This window comes from Rhinoraja longicauda, chromosome 28 (genome assembly GCF_053455715.1).
Source record: "Rhinoraja longicauda isolate Sanriku21f chromosome 28, sRhiLon1.1, whole genome shotgun sequence".
NCBI classification, from domain to species: domain Eukaryota; kingdom Metazoa; phylum Chordata; class Chondrichthyes; order Rajiformes; family Arhynchobatidae; genus Rhinoraja; species Rhinoraja longicauda.
This window is the reverse complement of record NC_135980.1, coordinates 16,471,624-16,490,268: the sequence shown is the minus strand read 5'-3', so window position 1 is coordinate 16,490,268 and position 18,645 is coordinate 16,471,624. Positions and strand designations below refer to the sequence as shown.

Genomic DNA, 18,645 nt, shown 5'->3' with positions numbered 1-18,645 from the left:
TGGGGGAGTCCAGAACAAGGGGCCACAGTTTAAGAATAAGGGGTAGGACATTTAGAACGGAGACGAGGAAAAACTTTTTCAGTCAGAGAGCTGTGAATCTGTGGAATTCTCTGCCACAGAAGGCAGTGGAGGCCAATTCTCTGAATGTGTTCAAGAGAGAGCTAGATAGGGCTCTTAAGGATAGCGGAGTCAGGGGGTATGGGGAGACGGCAGGAATGGGGTACTGATTGGGAATGATCAGCCATGATCACATTGAATGGCGGTGCTGGCTCGAAGGGCCGAATGGCCTACTCCTGCACCTATTGTCTATAATGTGCCTTCCTGTTCTTGCAGGATAACCTCACATTTATCCACATTATATGTTCTTCCAGTTTGCTTATTGCCTTACTCTGGCAGTTTCTGACATTCATGATGATGGCATAAATGATAACTTTCAAATGTGCATAGAAATCCCATTCTTCATTTAAAAATGAATAAAAGAATTATCCCTGATGCCCAATTTTATATTAGGTTCTCATGGTTATAATTAAAACACATTAACTCATCATTATCGCGTTGTAAACGTTGTTCTGCATCAATGACTGCGGATTTCAAGTGCTATTGTACTTTAATGAGCCCTTTCGATTTTTTTATCCCAACAACAGGCCATTTTAAACCTGCAATAAACATTTAAAATATCATCAATTCACTGTTTGTTCCTTGGTCCTCGGCGGACTAAACTAAAACCAAAGAACTGGAAGTCAAACCTTCTTTCTCGTGGCATTTTTAGTAACCATTTCCAGCTGTTTAAAAAATATAGGTGCGAGCGCCGTCCAAGGTCGGTCCGGGTCAGGAGAGGGAGTGTTAATCGCTGACAGTTCGGGGCGCGGGAGGCCCATGCACCGCCTCGTACGGCGAGGGTTACTCCGGGCGGAGAGCCATCAGCAGGCTGCGCCATTGGAGTGCCGCGCAGCCTCTCCCCGCACCTGGAGAGAGCGCGCGCGCGCGCCCGCCTTCCGCTCCCGCCGGCGCGGGTGGGTGTGTTTACCTCGCGCCCGCGCCCGCTGGTGGGCCGTCCGTCGGTCGGTCGGTGGGTGCGCGGCTGCAGTTCCGCGGCGAAGATGGCGGCGCTGCTCTCCCTCACCCAGGTACTGAGCGATCCGATGGGCCGCCAAAGCGAGCTTGAAGGCCAGGCTCGGACGCGGTCCCCGCCCTCGGCTCAAGCCCCGCATCCGACGCAGGCCCCTGAAGGCGAGAATTGCGCGTGTTTGTGAGAAGGCAGGGTTGGCAAACGGGAGGCTTTTAGGCCGCGGCCGGGGAGTCGGAGCGGAGGAGGGCCGAGTTCCAGCCCCGTGGGTACTGTTGGCAGCCCCTGCAAATGGCCCCCCTCGGCGGATAACCTCGGCTCTCGGCGTCCACCATTAGCCGTCTCGGTGTGTGCACCGCCGTCTCCTTTTCTGCGGTCGGCGAGGTGCTGACCCTGGGGTCCGGCACCGTCTCTATCCCCAATGTTTACATCAGTACTGGATCCGTACATTTCCGGCGGAAGAAGAGAACCGTTGCCCCCTATTTATACCTTCTCAGAAAGATACGCAAAAGACGAGGTGTCCTGAAATTGCCCCTTTTACTGTTTTGGTCACTGTTAATGTGTTGATCTGCCTGCCATTTGTATATCAATCTGCTGTTGTCGATGCCTGTTTTCTCATTCAGGCAGAAGCTATATGACACTGATTCAGAAATTGCATGTGCTAATATGTACAATATAGAGCCTCAAAATGTTTTATTTTCCGTTTACTATCTTTTCAGTTTTATCCTGAAAATGGGAGTGTTGAACAGTGTTAGCATTTAAATGTCAATGGAATGTCACAATTCTCTGAATGATCATTGCTGGTGATTGCTGGCACTTTATTGTCTGAAGAAGGGTCTCGACCCGAAACGTCACCCATTTCTCTTCTCCAGAGATGCTGCTTGTCCCGCTGAGTTACTCCAGCATTTTGTGTCTATCTTCAGCTTTATTGACAGTTTCGGGTTCACCATTGAGCCTGACATACATAAAAAATAAGTGCAACCACCAGGGGTCACTTAGTAATGGAGAACTGCAGAAAATCTGCCATCCATCCCATCCCATCCCATTGCTTGGATCGATCCTTGTCGCTCTTCTGGACGTGACCATTTCTGCTCTGACTAACTGTTTAGGCTAAATATGGAATACAGGCAGTTATGATTGCAGTGGGACCCTTTAAAAAAAATGTTGTTACATTTGTATTGAGGCACAACTATGTATATTCTGTTCAAAATATATGTAGATATTCTTTCAGTCTTGTAGTTCTTTGGGTTAGCAACATTCTAATGAACAAGAGAACATTGTTTTCTATTTTGATTTGCTTAGTTCACTGGAATAGGACTGGTTATGATTTTATAATGTAAAGGTTTATGGATTTTTCAAATTTGCAGATTGTTATGCTGGTATTAAAGGTACGCAATTAAGATGAGTTTCCAGATCTCTGTCAAAGGTCATTGATAAATGAAAGATTGAATAGAAAATACTAACCATATTTGCAATTCAGCAAACAATGTACAAAGAGAAATAGAAGTAAGTTTACACATTCAAACTAAGGTTGTAAAATGCTTGAAATACTAAACATTTGTGGAGAATGAAGCTAAAGTTAATGTTTCAGGTTGATGACCCTGCATTCATGTTTGATTAAGTTTTGACTGAAGTCACACAATTGATTACACACTTTTCTGTTTAAAGTTTTATAGCGATAGTGTCAATGAAATATTTTATTTTAAGATCAAAGAGTTGTAATTGATTTTTTTTATGAACTACAGGCTTCTATGCCAAAATTGTTGCACAACAATTGTAAATTGTAAAGCTGGATGTTCCTTTTTAAAAAAAATGGTTGTTCCAAACTGATGTTTTCCAAGTATTTCTGTAATAGCAACATACCTGTTTTGTGATAGTGAATTCTCTCATACATATTATCTTTCACACCAGGGTATGATCACGGAAACAGGCTCTTAGGGCCAACTTGCTTATACCGATCAAGTTCCCCCATTTCCACTAATTCCATCTGCCTGCATTTGGCCCATATCCCTCTAAACTGTCCCTGTCCAAGTATCTTTTAAATGTTGTTATAGTATTGGCCTCAACTAGCTCCTCTGCTATCTCATTCCATTTACCCACCGCCCTCAGAATTATAGGACGTTCTTTCAGAATTAAAGGACGCTCTTTTAGGAAGGATATGAGGAGACATTTCTTTCGTCAGAGGGTGGTGAATCTGTGGAATTCTTTGCCACAGTTGGCTGTGGAGGTTGTCATTGGATATTTTTAAGGCAGATATAGATAGATTCTTGATTACTACAGGTGTCAGAGTTTATGGGGAGAAGGCAGGAGAATGGGGTTAGGAGGGAGAGATAGATCAGCCATGATTGAATGACATAGACTTGATGGGCCAAATTGCCTAATTCTACTTTCCATGATGACCATATGACCTATATGGGAAAAAGTTGCCTCTCAGATTCTTTTTACCTTTCCCCTCTCACCTTAAACCTCCAGGAATGAGTAGGTTAGCCTAGGATGAACGTTTGTCGGCACTGGGCCTGTATTCGCTGGTGTTTAGAAGAATGAGGGGGAACCTAATTGAAACATGAAGAATAGTGAAAGGTTTGGATAGAGTGGATGTGAAGAGGATGTTTCCACTAGTGGGAGAGTCTAGGACTAGAGGTCATAGCCTCAGAATTAAAGGACGTTCTTTTAGGAAGGAGATGAGCAGATATTTCTTTATTCAGAGGGTGGTGAATCTGTGGAATTCTTTGCCGCAGAAGGCTGTGGAAGCCAATTCAGTGGATCTTTTTAAGGCAGAGATAGATTCTTGATTGATACAGGTGTCAGAGGTTATGGAGAGGACAGGAGAATGGGGTTAGGAGGGAGATATAGATCAGCCATGATTGAATGGCGGAGTAACTTGATGGGCTGAATGGCCTCATTCTACTATTCCTTATGACCTCTGTATTTTCGTTCTTGATTCCTCTTTTCTGGTTTAAAGATTCTGTGCATCTGCTCTATCTATTTCCCCTCATGATCTTATACACTTCATAAGTTCACCGTCATCCCTCTGTGCTCTAAGGAATAAAGTCCTAGCCTGCCAAACCTCTTCCTATACTTCAGGCCCTCAAGTCTTGGCAACATCCTCGTAGACTTCTGCATTCTTTTCAGCTTAACAACATCTTTCTTGTAGTTGAGTGACCAAAACTGAATACAGTAAGTACTCCAAAAGTGGTCTCACCAACGGTTTGAACAACTGTAACATAATATACTCAATACCCTGCCTGACGAAGGCCATTGTCCCAAAAACCTTCTTGACCACCCTATCTACCTGTGATGCCACTTTCTAGCATTTGCTCTACTGGATCCGTCTGCTCTACAACACTCACCAGAGTCCTGGCATTCACTGTGAAGACCCTGCCCTGGTTTGACTTCCCAAATTGCAACGCCTTGTACTTATCTGTATTAAACTCCATTAACCATTCCTCAACCCACTTGCCCAACTGATCCTGATGTAATCTTTGATAGCCATCTTAGCTGTCTACAATACCATCCACTTTAATGTCATCTGCAAATTTACTAATCCTGCCTTGTACATTCTCATCCAAATCGTTGATGTAAACCACAAACAGCAATGGGCCCAGCACGGTCCCTGAGGCACACCATTAGTCACATGTCGCCAGTCCGACAAAACAACATTCTACCATCACCCTCTGCTTCCTTCTATGAAGCCAGTTCTCTATCCAATCGGCTAGTTCTCCCTGGATACCATGTGATCTAACCTTCCAGAGCAGCCTACCAAGCGGAACCTTATCAAATGCCTTGTTGAAATCCATAGAAAAAGTCTACAGCTCTGCCCTCAAGTTTTTATTTTACATCTTCAAAAGGCTCAATCAGATTCGTGAGACACAATCTCCCATGCACAAAAGCATGCTGACCATCGCTGATCATCTGTGTTTATGTAAATGCATGTATAGCTTATTCCTCAGAAAACACTCGTAACTCGCCTACCAAATATTATTGAATGTTATTTGTAGTGGAGATAAAGTACTGATATTAGGCAATGGATATTAAATTAACTATATGCAATCTTGTTAGGGACAAAATATGGTTAGTTGGTTGCTTTGGCTCAAACATTCATTCCAGATACAGAGGGTATAGAAAATTAAAGCATGATCTGCATATTAAGTTCCAAATGTGAGAGAGTGGTAGCTTCTTGTTCAGTTTGTGCTGAACCTTGAAATGAACACATTTGGTTCAATAAATCTTTTTTTTTAAAAAGCATTCCACTCTGTTGCAACAGAATAAAGGAGATGCTGAAAACTGGAGGTGGCCGTATATTGAGCGTTATTCATAAATTTTCATTAATTATTTTACCATGCATATGCAAGTATCTCTACTATTTGGATTAGCTATTAATGGAGTGAAACAAACATAGATTAACAAACCAGAGAAGGGATGATCAAAAATGAAAAAAATCAATGAAGAATGCAATTAATCAGGTATTCAGATGATTTGTTGGTTTTAATAGGAAAGGTGATGGAAATGAGAGGAACGTTAAAGGGGAGTAAGAAGAATACATTTTAAGTAGATATTTGGAAACTGTTAAAATTCACATTTCTGGTTTCTGTTCTGCTGTACTTAACAGTTTAGTCCTTGTTTAATTTTTAGCTGTTTGACCTTTTAAAAGTTGGATGCTCACACCTAGGCCTTCCATACTGGCAGGGGCCGTGTAGACTATCAGTCACTAGTGTTTTTTTAAAAAAGGATAATTAATTGAAAGATAAGCTTTCATATATGTATTTTTCTTCCTCTTTTTCGCCGCTGAATATCTCTTGTTAGGTTGACTTTTTCATGATTTAGTAATTCTTCTGTACTCCAAGGAATATAATTTTATCCTGCCCAACCTCTCCCTATAAATCAGGCCATCAAATCCTGACAACCGATCCAGGGAATCCTGCCTCCGATCCAGGGAAACAAACCTAGCCTATCTAATCCTCCCCATAATGAAAGTTATCCCATCCAGGCAACATCCTAGTCTCCTCTGTACTATCTCCAGAGCAATTGCATCCTTCCTATTATGTGGTGACCAAAACTGCACAGTATACTTCCAAGTGCGGGCTAACCAGTGTTTTGTAAAGTTGCAATGAACTGAATGATTTCAGTAGGTATTATGTGTAGCAGTCATGATCCGAGATTTGGTTCTTGGCTACGATACTGCCTTATTTCATCCCTATTTTGGTTAACATTTTAGATCTTGAAGCTATATTTTCATCAGGTTACTGCTGGGATGTTTAAATATATATTTTTTATCCCACAGCATTTTGTTGTAGTAGAGAGGGAAGATTTTACATATCATATCATATCATATATATACAGCCGGAAACAGGCCTTTTCGGCCCACCAAGTCCGTGCCGCCCAGCGATCCCCGTACATTAACACTATCCTACACCCACTAGGGACAATTTTTTTTTACATTTACCCAGCCAATTAACCTACATACCTGTACGTCTTTGGAGTGTGGGAGGAAACCGAAGATCTCGGAGAAAACCCACGCAGGTCACGGGGAGAACGTACAAAATCCTTACAGTACAGCACCCGTAGTCAGGATCGAACCCGAGTCTCCGGCGCTGCATTCGCTGTAAAGCAGCAACTCTACCGCTGCGCTACCGTGCCGCTACATAGCATCCCGTCAGATTACCAACAAGTTCCAAAGGCTAATTGCATGAGTGTAGAACCTTTTTATTTGATGGTGGTACAAGGAAGTTCATGTTTGCTGTATTGCTTTTGCAATTGGAACCTGTATTTTTTTTTCATGGCTTTGTTCTGAAATCCCATTCTAAGTAATCAGTTCCTTCAGGTAAAAACTCATCTTTGAGGATTGGATCACTAGTAAAACAATTTTGTGGTGATGGTAGCTACTTTAACTAGGAATTCCAACCAATGCTTAACTCGTGTCAGTTATCGAAGTTTCTGTTATATTTGATTTGATAACCTGCAGGAGTTCTAAGATTAGCGCAGTGTGAGTATTGAACAGTGCAATTGATTTGTTTTGCAGGGTGTTTTAATTAAGCTGCCGAATCCTCTGCACAGAAGCAAGGAAAGGATCAGGACAAAGGATTTTGTTTTAGTTGCAGGTTTGCAGTGTTTGAATGTTACCTGAAGCCCTGCACCTGACTAAGCTTGGTCAGTTCACTTCTTTGTAGTCTGTGTTTAATTTGGTTAAATTCCAGGTCTCAGCCATGTGTTGTCTTTCCTGTGCAATAGGTGGCTGTTTGGAATTGGAATCTTACTTTCAAAGAGTATCTGACATGTAGTTCAATTAAGGTTGATATATTTGTACAGCATTTCATTGTTTGGAGAAACAAAATGCTTCTGTGAGCTATAAAGAAAATAGATGCCAAACCAGTAGCTATAAAATCCAGGTGGACTCGACCAACTGAATATTTACATATCCTATCAGTTTTATCGGTTCAGAAAAGGAGGGATGTTTAAGGAGTTTTCTGTAGATGCGTAGTTCTATAAAAAGACTTTGGAATGGGTGCGGTTGTGCACATGAGCCTGGAGTCAGAGAAACAAATGGATTTTGGACTAGTGGAGCTAACAAGGGTTTGAGTGTGTTTTTCAGAGCATGTCAATATATATATAATGGAGTTGAGAGTTGCTGTTCAATCTGGGTTTGTTTGAGAAGCCTTCAAAAATAAAAGTTGCAGGAAAGCTTTATTTAAGGAAGGACACAAAATGCTGGAATAACTCAGCAGATCAGACAGCAGGTCAGGCAATTTCTCTGGAGAACCTGGATAAGCGATGTTTCGGGTCAGAACCCTTCTTCTGACTGATCATCAATCTGAAGAAGGGTCCCGACCCGAAACATCACTTATCCATGTTCTCCAGGGAAATTGCCTGACCTGCTAAGTTACTCCAGCGTTTTGTGCCTTTCCTTGATAAACCAGCATCTGCAGTTCCTTGTTTCTACATCTAAAGCTTTATTTAAGTTGTGTTTCAAAATTAAGATTGGTTGCTTTTGCTAACTCACTTGAAGCAATCATAAGAATGTTCATAGACACCCCTAATTATCTTTTAAGGTATTAAAATGAATAGTTTAGTACAAGCTGTGTGATTTCTGCTAATTTGAGCTATACTGATTTTTCTCAGTTTTTCCTTTAATGTTGCATTCAAGGTAGGCCTTTGAAATAAATGGCTCATTTTGTAAAATTGGATTTTTTTTTGCTTTTTAAAAATACTTATGTTTTTCATTTTGTTACTATCCAAGTTATTTAATATTATAATTTCTAGTTTTTAACGTAATTACCTATTCTAGGTGAAATAGGTTCACTGAATTTAAAAGATGCTTGGCAGCAGAGTATTCTTGCCATAAAGTTTAAAATAGGGTGGAAATGATAGCAAAGTAATACAAATAATTTATGGAAAAAGAAATGTAATTAAATGTACAATATAATTAAATATTTCATTTACATTAAGCCTGGCAGGACACAAATTATGTTGCAACTGCAGCACATGGGTGCTCCAGACTGAACGGTGGATGCTCAATTTCAAGGAGAAATTTCTGACGAACTTTAAGGTCCGTTGCATTTACGGAGAAACAACTGGAATTGCTGTCTTCCCTGGGTTAGCAGTTATGATGCATTTTTTCTTTGGCATTACTTTGAAATTGCATCCACTTGCGAGTTAATGAGTTGAAACTACAGGATCTTCCACAGATAGGGCATGCAGTTCCTGACAGGTGGATAGTTTATACGATTCTTCCATCACTTATGCAGGGCTTCTATACAGTGCGTTCAGAAAGTATTCAGACCCCTTCATTTTTTCGTAACGTAGCAAAATGTGGAAAAAGTGAAGGGACTTCTGAATGCACTGTATGTTGTTTACTAAGACTGATATAATGTCATTATAAAGTTCTTTCTTTGTCACAATGCAGATCTGTCAGAATTTAATAATGATAAAAGTTGACAAAATGAAAGAAACAAACAGAGATGTCCTGGTTCATTTCTGTTCCATGTTAATGAGTAATATTAGATATAATCCTTATTTGTTACTATGCATTTTCTGCTTCACTTATTTTTATTCTCACCATTGAAATCTACAAACAAAATCATACAGCATAGGTGGAAGCTACATAGTCCAATATATCAATGCTGTTTTTTTGATAGAGTTGGTCAATTGCACATATTATTTTGTCATTGTCCTACAAGTAGTTATTTCAATTCTTTTTGAAAGTTATTGAATCAGATTTAGGTACTTTGAGATTGCATTTCAGATTATTATAATCTGCTGAGTAACAAATTCTTCAGCCCACTTATTCTTTTGAATCTATTTCTCCTACTAATGGAATAATATATCTTTATTTTTAATGAGACTTTCTGATTTTGAATATCTTTCTCTCTTTTAACCTATTTTTTTAGGACAGTCCTGGCTTTCCTAATCTTTTGCGGTTGCAGCTCCGAGACTGTGGAACAGCATCCCTCTCCCCATCAGAACTGCCCCCTCCATCGACTCCTTTAAGTCCAGGCTCAAAACCTATTTCTACTCCCTAGCGTTTGAGGCCCTCTGAGGGGCCGCTGTGAACAGTTTATGTATGTGCTGTTATGTTTGTGTGCCATTGTATGTTCATTTCTTAGTACCTGAACTGATGTACAGCACTTTGGTCAACGTGGGTTGTTTTTAAATGTGCTATATAAATAAAATTGACTTGACTTGACTTGACAAAAGTAGAGATCCTCATGCAATAAGATGAAAATCTAACATGAAAATTTGATGAAAATCTCTTGGTAACATCGCTCTCACAATGTGTCCAGTGCAAAGTTTAAACGTTCCAGTTCAAACAACATTGTTTCAAAAGATCATTTGCAGGTAGTATTTTTTGACCACGGTAATAGTATCATAGACCCATGCAGCACAGGAAATGGCCCTTTGGCCTTCCTTGTCCAAGTTGATTAAATTAACCATCTATACTAATTCCAGTTACCAGCACTTGGTCTAGACCCTTTAATTCCTTGGTGTTGTCCGGAGCCTTGATCTAAATGCCCTATGATATCACCTAAAGATACCAGAGCAATTCTCTTTGGGTCCTATGCATCATCTAAATCTTAACCAATACCTCTTCAGTAGATTCAGGCACAAAATATTGCAGATGTTGCAAGTCTGAATTAAACGTAGAGCTGTAAATACTTCAGTGATAAAATAGCCGTTTGTTTCTTTTGGAATCTGAGCATCTATAGAAAAGCCACCATTTGTTTCTGTTCTTGGGTGACCTTGAGGAGCTGCAGCTGAGCCATTTCCTTGAACTGCTGCAGTCATTCTGATGAACTATCATTCAGTATAGAAATTCAGGATTTAGGGTCAGTGGTGATGAAGTAATGGTAGTATATGTCCAAAATCAGAATGTCGTATAATGCACGATAAGGAATTTTTTTCCCCAATGTTGGGTGAGTTCAGAACCAGGGGCCACAGTCTTAGAATAAAGGGGAGGTCATTTAAAACTGAGGTGAGAAGGAACTTTTTCACCCAGAGAGTTGTGAATTTGTGGAATTCTCTGCCACAGAGGGCAGTGGAGGCCAAGTCACTGGATGGATTTAAGAGAGAGTTAGATAGAGCACTAGGGGCTAGTGGAATCAAGGGATATGGGGAGAAGGCAGACACGGGTTATTGATTGTGGACGATCAGCCATGATCACAATGAATGGCGGTGCTGGCTCGAAGGGCTGAATGGCCTCCTCCTGCACCTATTTTCTATGTTTCTAACTTGGACGTGTTGTCCTGATTGGAGGTAAATGTTTGGGAGATGTTGCTGGAAGGAGAAATTGCGGTGCATTTTGTAGATAGTATTCCCTACAATCATAATGCATTGGTGGTGAAAGAATTGAATGTCCTCTGTGCCAATCAAGTTGGCTGCTTTGTCAAAAGTGACATTGAGCCGGTTGAATGCTTTGGCACCCATCAATGCAAGTAGCAAATGTGGAAACTGATGAAAGGTGAACTTTGCTTCAATAGATGTTTTCCAACCTCCTGAGTATTATCAGTATTTTTCTTATTCCATCTGATCATCATTGCGCCTGTGTGCAAATTAACAATTTGCTATTAAAAAAGACTCAAAAGTATGAATTTGCTGTGATGGTTTTTGGCTATCATGTTGTGCAAAAGATATTAAATAATTGTAGATTTTTATTTCTGTACTGCTTCCTTTTATTGACTGAAAAGATGATCACACCATTTATTTGACAACTTTGGTTTAGCTTAGAGATTCAGTGTGGAAACAGGCCCTTTGGCCCACCGGGTCTGCGCCAGCGATCACCCGGCACAATTTACAGAAGCCAATTTAACCTTGAAACCTGCATATCTTTGAAATGCGGGAGGAAACCGGAGCACCCGGAGAAAACCTGCGTGGCCACAGGGAGAATGTGCAAACTCCATGCAGACAGCTCCCGTGGTCAGGATTGGACCCAGGTCTCTGGCGCTGTAAGGCAGCAACTCTGCCACTGCGCCACTGTGCCGCACACTACAACTTTACTACAACAGGGGAAAAGTTTGATCAATCCTGACACAAAATGAGGAGAGGAATGAGTTTACATTTCTGGTGAAACACCATTTTCCTGAAACGTTACTCGTTTCTCTTTCCATTGATGTCTGACCTGAGAATTTCCATTTTTTCCGTTTTACATTTCTGCAAGTGCTTTGCTTTTGGCTCCATTTATTTCCTGGTACTACCAGTTGCGATGGACAGGTGGCAGATGGAATCAAGTGCTTCCCACTTGGAAAATTATTGCATTATGTAACTCCAGAGCAGTTTCAGCTAAAGTCAAAGCTGATGGGAAAAAAACACAACCTAACTAGAATGAAAGGCTCTGTTGTGATTGACATTTGAGGCACGCCAATTTACATTTCATTAGGCTTTTGTATGTATGAAGCAGTGATGGGGGCATAACGTGGTGAAATATTGTGAGGGAGTCTCAGTTGATTCTTGATCTCAAGTTTTAGAAAAATCTAAAACCTAGTATACTAGTAAGAAACCAGAAAAAATAGTTTTTTCATTGGTTAGGTGCCAGATAATGCAAATTCGTTTTTATTTTCAGTACATTCCTTGTTAGGTAAGTGATGGAAAGATTCCATATTTCATAATGGTAAGGTTTATAGCTGCCGAACTCCATCAGTATCCCTTAATAGATTGACTTGGTAACTCGTCTTAATAATAAAGTTTAATATTACCTCAAACACTTTGTAACATTAAAAAAAGCCTTTTTATTTTATTACCCGGGCACAGTTGAGAAAGTTGTGAATATTTAATTACATTCCTGACTTGTGACTTATAAATGGTGGAAAGGCTCCATGGTAACAGAAGATAACATATTTGCTGCAGGACACTCATCTTCTGACCTGCTCATGTAGTCATATTGTGGATGACCCAATTGAGTTTCTGGTCTATTTGCTTCCCGGGATATTAGTGGTGGTGGGGTTTCGTAATAATTGGTTAGATATTTTCTTGGGATGATCATTGCCTGGCATTTTTGTGTTACTTGCCATTTGTCAGTCCATACCTGAATATTGTTGAAGTCTTGCAACATGCAGGCATAGGCTGGTTCATTTGCTAAGCAGGTGTGAATGGAATTGAACATGGCGCATCCACATTTCTGATCTTATACTGGTCTTATCTTATACTGATCTTATCTTATACCCAGTGGTATGAACATTGACTTCTCCAACTTTAGATAGTTCCTCTCTTCCCCTCCCCCTTCCCAGATCTCCCACTGTCTTCCTGTCTCCACCTATATACTTCCTTTGTCCCGCCCTCCTGACATCAGTCTGAAGAAGGGTCTCAACCCGAAAGGTCGCCCATTCCTTCTCCTGTGATGCTGCCTGACCTGCTGAGTTACTCCAGCATTTTGTGAATAAATACCTTCGATTTGTACCAGCATCTGCAGTTATTTTCTTACGTTATACTGGAAGGAACATCGTTACTGAAATAGGTAAAGATGGTTGGGCCGAGGAATTACCTTGGTTAATTGCAACATTGATATCCTGAGTGTGGAGTTGTCCTCAAGCAGCCTAGAAGAATCTTTTTTGTCTGGTGTATGACTCTAATCATTAGAGAATTTTCGACTTAATGACTTCAATTTCATCAAGATTCCTTGATGGTACACCTGATCAAATGTTGCCTTGACTTTAAGGTCAGTGACTCTCGCCTCACCTCTCTGGAATTCAGCTCTTTGGTCCCTGTTGGGACAAAGGCTCTGTTGATGTATGAAGCAATATGATTCAAGCAAAATCTATTATGAACACCAGTGAGCAAATTGTTAGTGAGCCACTGCCATTTAATCCCATGATACCTTCCGTCCTCTGGCTGATCAGTTGGGTGATAATTGGCCAAATTGCTTTTTGTGAAAATGACACACCTCCGCAATTTTTGCATAATTGGATAGATGGATACCAGTGTTGTACCTGTGCTTTAACTGCTGTTGTGCATGCGGTAGTGCTGGAGCCAGAATCTAACGGTCTTCAATACCACAGCTTGCATATTATCTGGTTCTGTGGGTGCTAATGTATCCAATGTTCTTGGTATTATGTGGAGTGAGTCAAATTGGGGCGGCACAGTGGTGCAGTGGTAGAGTTGCTGCCCTACAGCGCCAGAGACTGGGTTCAATTCTGACTACAGGTGCTGTCTATACGGAGTTTGTACATTCTCCCTGTGACCGGGTGGGTTTCTTCTGGGTGCTCTGGTTTCCTCCCACACTCCAAAGACGTACAGGTTTGTAGGTTAATTGGCTTCGGTAAAAATAGTAAATTGTCCCTAACATGTAGGATAGTGTTAGTGTACAGGATGGGTGGACTCGTTGGGCTGAAGGGCTTGTTTCCGCACTATATCTCTAAAGTCTAAAGGCTGAAAACTCTTTTCTGTGGTGGTGGGGCATTCCAACAACCATGAAAATCTTGCTGATTGTCTACATGTTATTTTTCAGTTTTGGTCTGCTGTTTTCTTGCTAAACTTTGATTATTAGGCTTTACTTTAAGACAGAGATTGCTTGTTACGTGTTACTTCTATATTTAAATCAATTCAGACCTGATATTATGCACAATGGGTCTGCCAGGGCCGTCAGTCCCTTTTCACTTTGATAACCTCTGTGAAAAGTTTTCATCTTTTCAAATTTGATTTCAAAGTTTAAAAAGATTGATACATCTTTGTGATCTTGTGACACTTTATTACTATAAAACTATAAAGCCCTGCAGTGCAAACCATGTCAGGGATCTGATGTTAGGCAAACAAATAAATACTATTTTGCTAGTTGGTTAAATTTCTCATGGTGATTTTTTTAAATTTCACCAAACAAGTTGATCCTGATTAGAAGAAATACATCACTCCAGGAAGAATAGTACATTTTCAAATCACCGACTGTAACCCTTTCCAAAGCATATGTGTGTGGTATTTCTTACTGTGCATCAATTTTTCTTTGCTGTTGAAATTCTAATTTATGATGAAAACTGATCCGATTATTTGAATGTTGGCTCCAGTGTTGTTGATTTACACATTAGTCCACTGCCTCTATCTGGAAGCAGGCCATTTAGTTCAGCTTTCCCATGTGGACCAATGGTCACCCATCCATATTAATCCCATAGTCCAACCTTGTTTCTTAGCCCCCTATGCTTCAGCGATTCAATTGGAGACATCTGAAATGTACCAATACTAATGTCTGCCCAGTGTTGTGTGTGGCACACTTCAAGGATGGGAATGTCAACTTTAATTTTTCTCCTGTTAGCCATATGTAATTTGTTAATTTGAGTGATCTGGCATCATCAGTTTTGTAAAATTTGTGTCTGATTAGCCTGCCTCTGTCCTTGAAAGCTCTCAAACACACCATACACTGAATTCCAAAGCATACAGCAAATACTGGATGAGCCAGTGTTCTGGTATATATTATTTTGACTTCAAAGCACTTGCCACAAAGGTGTTGTTGTGAAAATGTGACAGCAATCTAATATGAGCAGCAGCCACACATATATGCTGGCAACTCTAAAGCCATCCCTGACAGCTGAGTAAAGGGTGTAAATAAAGCACGGACTTACTCCCAAATAAAATTGCATTGCTTCCGACCGAGTTTCTTGCATTGTCATGCTATCATTTGACTTTTCTGGTTTCACAATGTGTTAGGTTGCATTTAATGTATTTTCTATTTATAGTAAAACTCCGATAATCCTCTATCCAATTGTCTGGAAAGCCGATGGTTTGGCATCTGACTCATGTGCTGCTGTGTCCTGTGAACAGTTTAAACTCACCAGGGCCCTGCTTTCCACCAGCCCTGTACATTTACTGGGGTCCTGGTTCCTATATCCTTTTAAACTCGTCAGGTTCACTGGAAAATTTATTGTATTGTATTTATTTATTTAATGTATTACAGTATAGCCTATATTTAAAAAATGCAAAATGTGTAGAAGTACTGTACCATTAGGAATAGTATTCAACAGTCCTGAAAATCTGCTTATCACCAAAACAAGGGTGCTGAATTATTGGAGTTTTCTTGTGTGACTCCAAAGTGCAAAGTCTACATGATAACATTTTGCATACTCGACGTCATTGTTGTAGTGGCAAGTAATCATCACATATGACTTATTCGAAATGGAAAGCCGATTCCACAATACATCTTGATTTTCAGGTACACAGAAGGGTATTTTCACCATTCTTAGCGCACACACTATTGATGTTTCAGCTTTTATGGATAACATAATGTGAACTTGGAATGAACCTATCCCTGTGGATAGTTCATGTATCCACCCTGTGGATGGCTTATTCATGAAAAATGAACAAGAAAATAAGTTTATAGACCAATTGGCTTTATTTTACATTTTCTTTCAATGTGGTCTAACCTTAAAGGACAGTTCCTATTCTCTGAATTCACTATTTCTAGTTCCGATTTCAAGAGAATAAAGTACACTTTATGTTGCTTCACATCAAATGTTTGTGGGCTAATGACTTGCATTATTTTGTGCTGTAAACAGATACAATGTCTTTAATTCTTAACCCAAAAATGTACTGATGATTCCCTCCCCTCTCTTCCAACTTTTGTAAACGATAAACTGTTGCTAAAAGCTGAAGAACATTATGTCTGTTGAACGGAAGTAGCTGTATCCATACTTTGATAATGACTACAAAAGCATAACGTATGAAGAAGTTATCGAGCATGTGGTTTTATCTTAAGAATTACTCAATTTGTTTAACTTGGTAGTGAAACCATTCTGTGGTGAATTTGGCAGTTTAGATCTCTATCAATGAACTCCAGGTCAATACTACACTGAAATGTAACGAATGGAGTGTCAGATTTTTAAAAGAAACTTGGTACCTTTCAAATGAGCAGTCTTAATGCATTGTGAATCTACTTCTTTTCAGTTACTCAGAATGTAAAAAATGTTGGTATGCTGATTTGATTCACAGGAGATTGAAAGTGAAAAATGAAATATTTTTCTGATCTTCATTAAGAAAATGATTGGTACTAGGGGCTCCTTGTGCAAGCATAGATGTCATTGTGATATCTCCATATTGTTTTTATGAACCGATCCATTTGACCAGTTTAATGCAAAGAGGCCACACTTTTGGGAGAGGAGACATGACAGTCCCAAATTCCTATGTTCTGCTATGCTTTGCAACTGGCATGCTATTAGATTATTTGAACTGTTGCTGTACAAACAGAAGAATGTGGAAACTTTCCTGCTAGTCTTTCCCCAGGTTTCCTGTCCAATTGTGAAAGGAACTGATTTGTTCTTTTATAATATGACCTTTAATGTAAGTTTTTAAAATAATCTCTTTTGTTACAGAAAGAGTATCAATTTTGGTAGAATGTCAGTTTTTTAACTTCGTAGATATAATATCATCCTGTTATATTGATATCGCTCAAATTTTATGCTAATTAAAGAAAGTGAATTGTTGACTACAGAGCAACTGCTGCAGATTTCAAGAGTAATGAAATGCACATTTACTTCATAAAGGTTAATGCCTCAAATTATGATTATATACGATATCTAATATAAACAAATTGAAACTATGTATTTATTCATGCAACATCTCGCTTCTTTCTTTATTATATATTATACATTATTATACATTATATCAAAGCTCTGTTACAGCCAAACATGGTATCTGTGGCATTGTTTTTTAGACTCAGCAAAAAATATTAAATGAATGTTTCCATTGTTTGATCCAGGTCAGCAGATGATTACTTCACACTCATTTGCTTATTTAGCTTGTTTGGACTCTATTTTCACTTTTTACATACCAGTTTTCAGTGGAATGTTTTTTCTATATTAGTGGGACATTTGGTAAAGTCCCTCATGGTAGGCTGATCCAAAAGATTAGGATGCATGGGATCCACAGTGACATTCGGATTCGGAACTGGCTTACTCAGAGGGTTGGAAGGATGGTATTCTGGATGGAGGTCTATGACACAGACAGAGATTTGTGCTAAGACTTCTTGTTTGTGATTAGTACAAACAATTTGGACGTAAAAGTAGATAGATTTGGTCAATAAAGTTGTGCAATTATTGCTAAATGTTCTGAGAAACAGTATAAATCGCCATTTACAAAGGCACGGATAATCAGATGAAAATGGGCAGGGATTTATCAAAGGATAATTGTCTTGACCAAAGATTACTTTTTTAGTATGGTTACCCAAAATGAGAGTAGTGTCTTTGATGTAGTCTATCTGGATTTTAGTAGGTACTAGACCAGGTGGACCCATTGGGCCCAAACCTCTCCTGCATTGGTGCAGCACCCTCTCCTCCCCCACTCCCCCCTCTCCCCCTCCCCTCTCCCCCCGCCCCTCTCCCCCCACTCCCACCTCCCCTCTCCCCCTCCCTCCTTCCCCATCCCCCTCCCTCCACTCCCCCTCCCTCCCCCTCTCCCCTCCCTCCCCTCTCCCCTCCCTCCCCTTTCCCCCCCTCCCCATCCCTTCAACCCCCTCCCCCGCAACCCCCTCCTCCCCTTCCCCTCCCCCACTCCATCCCCCTCAAACCCCGTTATCCCCCCTCCCTCCCTAGAAGATAGATTTAAACTGTAAAATGTGAATAACTTAAAAAATATAACACCAATTTCAATGAAACCTCTTCCATTAGCACCAAAGGGGCGACGGTGAGTAAAGTGGGCCTAAAATTGTCGCACTATCGTATATAGTTTTGGCTGTAGTTCAAGAACAAACAAACGAGAGTTTTAGTATATAGATTTGACAAAGTCTTACATCACAAAGTAGAAGCAGAAAAGTAAAGGTTCAAGATAACCAATAGTAAATGGCAGAATGAATCCAAATTTTGCTCAGAATGTAAATCGAAATAAATGATAAAAGGTGTGAAGTCATGCCGAAACTGTAGCTTGGCTACAGCGAGAGCGCTGTGTACAGCTATGTTTACTGCATGCAGGAAGGATGTGATAGCACTAAAGAGATCTGCCAGATAATTACTGTTATGAGGCGAGACTGGCTGTTTTTTTGTTATTTTCTTTAGGAGAAAGGGCAAGAGGGGAAATTTATTTTAGGTATAGTAAATGTCAAGATGCAAGGAAAAGGTGAATTGCAAGGATGTGCTTCCCTCAGCAAGAGAGGTTAGTGTACCAGGGACCATGAGGTTATC

The 18,645-nt window shown here is 40.2% G+C and overlaps 1 protein-coding gene across 8 annotated transcripts in view; it reads left to right on the top strand.

The window, feature by feature from the left end:
* Positions 1-855: 855 nt before the first annotated feature.
* eps15l1a (epidermal growth factor receptor pathway substrate 15-like 1a) overlaps positions 856-18,645 on the top strand; it is a 207,958-nt gene continuing 190,168 nt past the window's right edge. For 4 of the 8 annotated variants that reach the window (XM_078423948.1, XM_078423949.1, XM_078423953.1 and 1 more), the window contains exon 1: positions 858-1,127. In XM_078423948.1, coding sequence (XP_078280074.1) covers positions 1,101-1,127 — 27 coding nt within the window. In that variant the 5' untranslated portion in view covers positions 858-1,100. Of the gene's footprint in view, positions 1,128-18,645 lie in introns of all 8 variants that reach the window. The other 4 variants (XM_078423951.1, XM_078423950.1, XM_078423955.1 and 1 more) reach the window with 3 other exon arrangements.